This window comes from Cervus elaphus, chromosome 28 (assembly GCF_910594005.1).
Source record: "Cervus elaphus chromosome 28, mCerEla1.1, whole genome shotgun sequence".
Lineage (NCBI taxonomy): Eukaryota > Metazoa > Chordata > Mammalia > Artiodactyla > Cervidae > Cervus > Cervus elaphus.
This window is the reverse complement of record NC_057842.1, coordinates 8,090,240-8,100,199: the sequence shown is the minus strand read 5'-3', so window position 1 is coordinate 8,100,199 and position 9,960 is coordinate 8,090,240. Positions and strand designations below refer to the sequence as shown.

Below are 9,960 nucleotides of genomic sequence, written 5' to 3'. Positions count from 1 at the left end.
TTTTAGATACATAATAATTTTTCTCATTTGTGATCTTCTTTATTTTCATAAATTCTGATTATTATCACCATTCAATTTGTGCACTTGTTTCATAACCAGCCACTTTCAAACTTACTTATTAGCTTTATTTTTTCTTTTCACGTTTTTGACAAAGGATTTATTTGCTGATCCCTAAGAAGCAAAATTCAGAAAAACATCTCCCTCCCCCACTGCAAGAATAGATTAAAAAAAAACATTTTTAGTCGTCCTCTTCCCTCTTCTCGTGGTAGGCCCTTTCACGTGCACCTCATCATAGAACAGACTGACATCCAGAAATTCTCCAAAAGACACCAGAAGGCATGTTGCTCATGCCTTCTGCTACACCTCTCTGGCAGGCAAGTGGAGCCTTTTCTGTAGCTTCTCGCTTTTAATAAAGATTTATTGAAAAATTTTCTTGATAGCAAAATATTTAAAGATTCTCTCCCCAGGCTCATCTTTCATTTATCTACTAGAAAAGTACTGAATTGAAAAGGTTTTTTCCCCCAGTTGTAATCAAAACATGAAATACTGAAGAACTTCCCAGGTTACTCTAAGTTCTTAGGTTACACACATAGATACGTACAGAGGAAGTTGAACCCCAAGTTCTATTCCTTCCCAAAATGGGCAACAGAGGATTTGATTAGAACAGAAAAAAAGGAAAAAAAAAAAAAAAAACACCAAATCTGATAGTCATTCTATTGGCTTGGTCGAAACGTTCGTTCACGTTTTAAAAAGCCAAATGAACATTTTGGCCAGCACAGTATGATGGAGCAAAGCAGGCTTTTTCGACCATAAACTGATACCACCTCTTGGTCATAAACCCTGCAGAGATCCAAGATAAGTCTCAAATTTCGAGGAGAGTCAGCAGAGAGTGCACAGAGGAGAAAGCTGCTGAAGGCACGAAGGATCCCAGGGAATTTTTAGTGCTGTTTTCATTTAATAAGCCAGCAGTATAGCAACCTAAAGACCTTGGCTGTGATCACACCAGAATGTTTTTAATGGACTGCTGCGGGAAAACATGATGGACAGCTGGCATCCTCTGGCTCATGATGCTAAGTGGGCAGCTCCAGAACCAACTCTGTGGCTAGCCTATGGCTGGGGTGTGTAGCGGAGGTATTTCTTGCCAGATGGGAGGTCTTTGATGAAGACTCCTTTAGGGAAAAGTTTTTTGGCTTCCTCTTCAGGGATGGTTGGAAGGACCATCACGCTGTCCCCATTCTTCCAGTTAACCGGGATGGCCACCCTCTTTTCTGCTGTCAGCTGGAGACAGAGAATTACTCTAAGAATCTCATCAAAGTTCCTGCCAGTGGTAGCTGGGTAGAGGATGGACAGTTTCAGTTTCTTATCAGTACCAAAAATAAACACCACGCGAGCAGTCACAGGCGTGCCCTTTTCGTCTTTCTCTGCTGGGTCCAGCATGCCCAACTAGATGACAAAGTCCCGATTCTTATCTTCAATGATGGGAAAAGGTAACTTTTCCGTGGGCCCTTCACCGTTATAAGCGTTGACATCCTTGCTCCATGCAAGATGGTCTTCCACACTGTCTATGGAAAGATAAATCATCTTAACATTTCTCTTGGTAAATTCTGGTGCCAACTTTGCTGCTCTGCCGAGCTCCGTGGTACACACTGGGGTAAAGTCCGGAGGGTGGGAGAAGAGAATGCTCCATGAGTCTCCCAGATAGTTGTGGAAACGGATGCGGCCGATGGTAGTATTTGCCTCGAAGTTGGGAGCCTCGACCCCGGGGAGGAGACCTCCGGGCATGGCGGCAGCAGTGACGCGGGGAGTAGGAGGAGATGCCCCTGCAGCCACTAGCCTGCTGGTTCTGCTACTTTTAGCTTTAATGTATTCGGTTTCTCTACTAGAAAATCACATCATTACAAAAAATGATAAAATTAACTTATTTTCCATCATTTTATAATTCACAACTATATTTCTTAACGTACTGAATTATGCCAAACTTCTATTAAATTGTTAAATAATAATATTAATTAGGAATTTTCGTATTCTTATTCTATCTCATGCTGGCTACCTCTAGGTGTTCAACATTACATATTATCCTATCGACTGATTTTAAACTATATTAAAGTATGACTCTAGAAGTTGATTTTTAAATACATAAACTACATCAAAGATGTATCAGTTACTAATTTTCTAAAAATTCCCTTTCAAATCAGAAAAAAGAAAAAAAAAACATTTTTATTAAAAACTTTTGCCATCTATTACAAATGACCAACTGGTTTCACTTACTTAACCAGTATATACAGATATATTAAACTCTTCAGTCCTTATTTTGAGGATAAAATATCATCTCAACAGTATTACTCCTAATGTCTTACACTTGCTTTTATTATCAGTGCTGCATTATATTTTGCATGTGATTTTGTAATATTTTATTTGTTTACTCATCTGTATTCATTAAGATTTTACTTATAAATACATTTCTTCACATTCTTCATGTGCCATGATTATAGATGTTGTAAATTTTTTAATATACAGTGTTCACATGACTTATTTCATTGTTAATTCTAATTTCAGTATACATTACATTTAGCTTTTTATGCTATCATTTTCTGTTCATATTTATATAGTATCTATGTAATTCTTAATTTAAGTCTCCATATTTTCTCTGTTTTCTATTTTTTCCATTATTTATGAATGTGGTGTATGTTTATCACTATTATCTAAGAATGATTACACTCTATGATTCATATTCCAATGAAATATTGCATTTTACATTTAAGTAAGTGTTTACATTTATCTGAAGTTTTGTAATATTTGGTATAAAATCACTTAGTACATTTATTTCTTATTGAATTTATCTTCATCTCATACTTATGCATACATGAAGTCTTTTATGTTTTATTTTTGGAGGATTTACAGTTTATTAAGATATTATAGAAAAGGCAGAACCAGAGATCAAATTGCCAATATGCACTGGGTCACAGAAAGCAAGGGGATTACAGTAGAAATATCTATTTCTGCTTCATTGACTATGCTAAAGTCTTTGTGTGAATAAAACAAACTGTGAAAAATTCTTAAAGAGATGGGAATACCAGACCACCTTACTTTGCTCCTAAGAAATCTGCATGCAGGTCAAGAAGCAACAGTTAGAACTGGACATAGAACAATGGGCTGGTTCAAAATTGAGAAAGGAGTATGTCAAAGCTGTATATTGTCAACCTGATTATTTAAATTATGTGCAGTGTACATCATATGAAATGCTGCACTGGATGAATCACAAGTTGGAGTCAAGATTGCTAGCAAGAAATATCAATGACCACAGACATGCAGATGAAACCACTTCAATGGCAGAAAGCAAAGAGGAGCTAAAGAGCCTCTTGATGAAGGTGAAAGAGGAGAGTGAAAAAGCTGGCTTAAAACTCAACATTCAGAAAACTGAGATCATGGCATCCAGTCCCATCACTTCATGGCAAATAGATGGGGAAAAAGAGGAAATACTGTCACATTTCATTTTCTTAGGCTCCAAAATCACTGAGGATGGTGACTGCAGGCACAGACTTAAAGAAGAAAAAAAAAAAAAAACAACTACAATATTGCAAAGTAATTAGCCTCCAACTAATAAAAATAAATGAAAAAAATAAAAAATAAAATAAAAAGCTATGAAAAGCCTAAGTTTTCAGTTACTCAGTCATGTCTGACTCTTTGTGACCCCATGGACTGCAGCACGCCAGGCTTCCCTGTCCCTCAGAACTTGCTCAAACTCATGTCCATTGAGTTGGTGATGCCATCCAACCACCTTATCTTCTATCATCCCTTTCTACTCCTGCTTTCAATCTTTCCCAGCATCTGGGTCTTTTCCAGTGAGTCAGTTTTTTTGCATCAGGTGGCCAAAGTATTGGAGCTTCAGTATCAGTGCTTTCAATGAATATTCAGGACTGGTTTCCTTTAGAATTGTGTGGTTTGATCTCCTTGTAGTCCAAGGGACTCTCAAGAGTCTTATCCAACACCACAGGTCAAAAGAATCAATTCTTGAAAAGCAGAGACATTGCTTTGCTAAAAAAGGTCTGTGTAGTCAAAGCTATGATTTTTCTGGTGGTCTTGTATGGATGTGAGAGTTGGACCATAAAGAAGACTGAGCATCAAATAACTGATGCTTTTGAACTGTGGCACTTTTAGAGAAGACTCTTGAGAGTCCTTTGGATAGAAGGGAGATCATACCTGTCAATTCTAAAATAAATCAACCCTGAATATTTATTGGAAGAACTGATGATGAAGCTGAACCTCCAATACTTTGACCACCTGATGTAAAGAACTGACTCATTGAGAAAGACCCTGATGCTGGGAAAGATTGAAGGAAAGGGAGCAACAGCGGATAGATATTTGGATGGCATCACTGACTCAGTGGACGTGAGTTTGAACAAGCTCAGGGAGATAGTGAAGTATAGGGAAGCCTGGCATATTGCAGTTCATGGGGTCACAAAGAGTCAGACACAATTTAGCCACTGAACAACAGTGAAGATATTATAGAGTGAAGAGTAGACTATATAAGTCTACTCTGAATTTATATTTTTTCTTTTCAATGAATTAATAAAAATATACATAAGTCCTAATAACAATAATGAACACAATTAAGGGTCTTGACACACATTTCAAATTGACTTCTAAAGTTAGATTACTTTTATCTTACACAGCAAAGCATAAGAGTTTTCCTTTCATCATTTCATCACATTTTATTAACATTTATAATAATTTTTGCAAGTTGAAGAGGTCAAAGATAATTTTGTTATCATTAATGTCACTTGAATTATAAATGAAATAAAAATTCCTTATTAAAATTTTCTATTCATTACCTTTTTAACTTTCATTTTGCATCACAGTTGCCTTTTTGTTAGTTGTATATGCGCATTGTACCTTTTGTAGGAACTAGCCCATTCTCTTTAGGATGAGATTCATAGAAACCTCACAGTAGACAGATCCATGTCCTGGTCCTGCATATGTATACAACTGTTTGTGTAGTAGAAACAGTAGGGACTTACTATAAGCAAGGCTAATGGAAACTGTCCAAGGGACTCTCAAGAGTCTTCTCCAACACCAAAGTTCAAAAGCCTCAATTCTTCAGCGCTCAGTTTTCCTTATAGTCCAACTTTCACATCCATACATGACTACTATAAAGACCACAGCTTTTGTTGGCAGAGATATGTCTGTGCTTTTTAATATGATGTCTAGGTTGGTCATAACTTTACTTCCAAGGATCAAATGTCATTTAATTTCATGGCTACAGTCACCATCTGCAGTGATTTTGAAGCCCCAAAAAATCAAGTCCCTTGGGCAAAAAAATGAAGTCCCTTGAGAGTCCCTTGGGCAGCAGAAGCTCCAACCAGTCCATCCTAAAGGAAATCAGTCCTGAATATTCATTGACAGGACTGATGCTGAAGCTGAAACTCCAATACTTTGGTCACCTGATGCAAAGAACTGACTCATTTGAAAAGACCCTGATGCTGGGAAAAATTGAAGGTGGGAGAAGAAAGGGATGACAGAGGATGGGATGGTTGGATGGCATCACTGACTCAATGGACACGAGTTTGTGTAAACTCTGGAAGTTGTTGATGGACAAAGAGCCCTGGCATGCTGCAGTCCATGGGGTCACAGAGCCAGACACGACTGAGCAACTCAACTGACTAATGGAAACTGATCCATGGAATTAACATAATGATGATAAAAATGACTTCACAGAGTTTACAAAGCCAAAATAATGTACAATGTGGTGCTTTATGATTTGATGGCCATGTTTCATGGTCAAATGGAGAAAGGTATATGTACTGTAACATGTCAGGGCTACTCATAGAAGGAAGCCAAGCTGAGAAAGGAGGAAGGGAGAGAGGTGAGAAGGCAGGGAGGAAGGGAGAAGAGGGGGAGATGTATCCATGATTCAATATTCATGTTTTGCAGTCTTCTGTTTATGAACCTACATTCACTGCTGCCCTTGCAGTTAGAAGAATCGATGAAGAATGAGTTCCTTCTGTCTGGAATGAATTTTATCTGAGTGCAATATATATGTAATAACCAGTGTCCAGAAAGGTACAGAAATTGGTAACAGAAGCCAAATATTATAAGTGTTGTTAGTCACTCAGTCCTATGAGTGCTCTGAGTCCTCTTTGTGACTGCATAGATTATAGCCTATCAGGCTCCTCTGTCCATGGGATTCTCCAGGCAAGAATACTGTAGTGGATTGCTGTTCCCTTCTCCAGGGGATCTTCCTGACCTGGGAATCAAATCTGGGTCTCCTGCATTGTAGGCAGATAATTTTTTTTTTTCCTTCCTTCTTTTTTTTTTTTTTTTTTTAATTTACCATCTGAGCTACAGGGAAGCCCCAAATAGTGTAAAAGCAAGCTGTAAATTGTAAAACCAGAAGAATCAAGTTCTGAAAAGTAGGGGGGCTGGGGAGTGATTTTCTTATATGACTTGGATTATGATAATACTTTGTATGTAACTGAAAATAAGTCAGTTAATTTGTTAGCTTTTACATCTTTAAATTTAAATGGTATTGAAGTTTGAGGGGAATGAAAAAAATAAAGGCTTAGAATTTGGGAATATATCTTTTTTGTTTCTACATTTTTCAAGTTTATTTTCAACAGCAGGATAATCTCTTTACAGTATTGTATCGATTTCTACCAAACATCAACATGAATCAGCCATAAGTTTACCCAGGCCACCTCCCACTTGAACAAGCCTCCCACTTTGCGCCCCATCCCACCCCTCCAGGGTGTTATGGAGCCCAGTTTTGAGTTCCCTCAGCCATACAGCAAATTCCCATTAGCCATCTATCTTACATATGGCAAGGTATGTTTCCATGTTACCCTCTGCATATATCCCACCCTCTCATTCACCCCCACTAGCTGTGCCCATAAGTCTGTTCTCAATGTCTGTGTCTCCACTGCTGCTCTACAGAGAGGTTCATTGGTACCATCTTTCTAGATTCCATATATAGGTACTAGAATACAATAATCGATTTTCCCTTTCTGACTTCATTCTGTATAATAGGCTCGCGGTTCATCCAGCTCATTAGGACTGACTCTAATGTGTTCATTTTTATGGCTGAGTAATATTCCATTGTATCAAGTTCAGCATCAGTCATTCCAGTGAATGTTCAGGGTTAATTTCCTTTAGGTTTTACTGGTTGGATTTCCTTGCAGCCCAAGGGACGCTCAAGAGTCTTCTCCAAAAGTACAGCTCAAAAGCATCAATTCTTCCATGTTCAACTTTCTTTATAGTCTAACTCTCACACCCATACATGACTACTGGAAAAACCATAGCTTTGACTAGGTGGACCTTTGTTGGCAAATTAATGTCTCTGCTTTTTAATATGATGGCTAAGTTTGTCATTGCTTTTCTTCCAAGGAGCAAGGGTCTTTTAATTTCATGGCTCCAGTCACCATCTGCAGTGAATTTGGAGACCTAGAAAATAAAGTCTGTCACTGTTTACACTGTTTCCCCATTTATTTGCCATGAAGTGATGGGACCAGATGCCATGATCTTAGTTTTTTGAATGTTGATTTTAAGCCAACTTTTTCAATCTCCTCTTTTACTCTCATCAAGAGGCTCTTTAGTTCCTTTTTACTCTCTACCATAAAAATGGTATTATTTGCATATCCGAGGTTATTTCCTGCAGCAATCTTGATCCCAGCTTGTGCTTCATCCAGCCTGGTATTTCGCATGATGTACACTGCATATAAGTTAAATAAACAGGGTGACAATATGCAACCTTGATATACTCCTTTTCTGATTTGGAGTCAGTCTGTCCAATTCTAAATGTTGTTTTTGGACCTGCATACAGATTGCTCAGGAGGCAGGTAACCAGGTCTGGTACTCCCATCTCTTGAAGAATTTTACACCATTTGTTGTGATCCACACAGTCAAAGGCTTTAGTGTAGTCAATAAAGCAGAAGTAGATGTTTTTCTGAAATTCTTTTGCTTTTTCTATGATCCAGTGGATGTTGGTAATTTGATCTCTGGTTCCTCTGCCTTTTCTAAATCCAGCTTGAACATCTGGAACCCCAGGAATTCTCCAGGTCAGAACACTGGAGTGGATAGCCTTTCCCTTCTCCATGATATCTTCTCAACCCAGGGATCAAACCCAGGTCTCCTGCATTGCAGGCGGATTCTTTATCAGCTTAGCCACAAGGGAAGCCCAAGAATATTGGGGTGGGTAGCCTATCTCTTCTCCAACAGATGTTCCTGAACAAGGAATTGAACTGGGGTCTTCTGCATTGCAGGCAGATTCTTTACCAACTGAGCTATGAGGGAAGCCCTGGTAGAGGTTATAGCTTTTAAATATGCTATCCAATGATTGAGAGCTCAAATACAACCTGAGCATTTCTGATTTCTAATCAGGGCTCATTTTACCCATTTCCCTACAAACAAATTCCCCATTAGGCTTCTGCAGTCTTTTCTTTTTAATAAAATAGATTATGTTAAAGCTTCTTTACATATAAATCCCCTTCATTTGATGACATTCCTCATAGTAGCTCTACAATGGAGGTTTCCAAGATCTAATGTACATTATTACTTTAATTATCTAAATACCCTTAAGCTATTTGATTTTTCTTCATAGGCCTCTTCATACTCCTCTAGAGAAAGGTACCTGATATGTATAATAGAAGCCTCTGTAATGGATCAAGGAATGTACACTATTTAACATGGCCTATACAGGACAATTTCCAGTGGTTCTTTTCCTCATATTGGCCACTGGCTTTCAATTAACACATTCACTATTTAAAAGTCACATAACATTACTGCTTAGTATTCAGAAAAGGATAATAAAAAGGCTTCAATAGTAAACAGTGCATCCAGTTTTTACCAATTGTTGTAAATGAAGAATTTTTTAACCTAAGCATATTTGTTTATATCTATTCTTGTTAAACACAATCTTCTTGCATTTTATACATCAGTCTATTCTGACAAGAAATTCCTGAATCTTAATTTGTCATCCATAATTTTATTTATTTTTATGCTTCAGTAATCCACGTAACTGATAAATATAACATCTTTATTTTGATCCACATTGCTTGAAAAACTATTTCAAAAGACAAAGCTGTGAATTTTAGATACATATCTCTGAACCTTGGTTTACACATTTCTAAACTGAGACACTTGAACTAGATAATCTCAGTGGTCTCTTCCACCTCTAAAATTCTACATGACAAGCAAATAATAGCCATGTTGTTATAAATTAATATTCTTTAGAATACATATACACATATGATGTTTAAAATATTTATATCTCTAGCTCTTTAATAATTTTATCATTTTGTTTAATTCAACATGTTGAGAGAGTTCACTTAGGCAGATAGATAGATAGTCCAAGGCTGCCTTATGGAGGAGCAAACATTCTTTTCTCCACATTTTTTTGCCTTAGTCATGTAGGACATGTTTCCCTTAAGCTTTGTGTTAATTTTGCAACAATCTATTTTATTTGAGAACTGGCCTATCTTTAAGCAGATTATATCTTATGAAAAATGTTTTGCTTAGGCTTCATATTAATGACTATTATTGTAACAGATCTTGCCTGGGAGTCTGTTTTCCCATATCACTGCTTTCTCACTTGGAGACGTGGAATTCAGAGCCCTTTCTCCTTGACTAATCTTATACCTATATTATCTCAAGTTGTATGTTGTGGGAGAATAGGTCTGGCAAAGCTTTCACAGCCTTGAGGCATTCTTTTTATCTATTCTCAGCAGTCAGTTGAAAATTATACAATGCCCTGCTTACACTAGTGAGGTGGACACTCTCCTACCTGCTTCCAGTGTCTTTTGATGGAAACTTTCTCTATCTTTTCACTTTAATAAACTCTCTGCTACCCAAAACTCTGAGTAACTAAAACTGCATGTTTGGTCCCCGAGTGAAATTTTCTCCTTTGCAGACTATAAACTTGGCCCTGTTTGCTGTAAGTTACCGATGTGTACCAGAAATTCTCGAGTA

General features: G+C 37.4%; 1 protein-coding gene across 1 annotated transcript; it reads right to left on the bottom strand.

Annotated features, from left to right (window-relative positions):
* Positions 1 to 581: 581 nt before the first annotated feature.
* LOC122685447 (peroxiredoxin-6-like) lies at positions 582 to 1,842 on the bottom strand. The gene has a single exon (XM_043890240.1). The coding sequence runs from the start codon at positions 1,780 to 1,782 to the stop codon at positions 1,444 to 1,446; it is 339 nt and encodes a 112-aa protein (XP_043746175.1). The 5' UTR covers positions 1,783 to 1,842; the 3' UTR covers positions 582 to 1,443.
* Between the last annotated feature and the right edge of the window lie 8,118 nt (positions 1,843 to 9,960).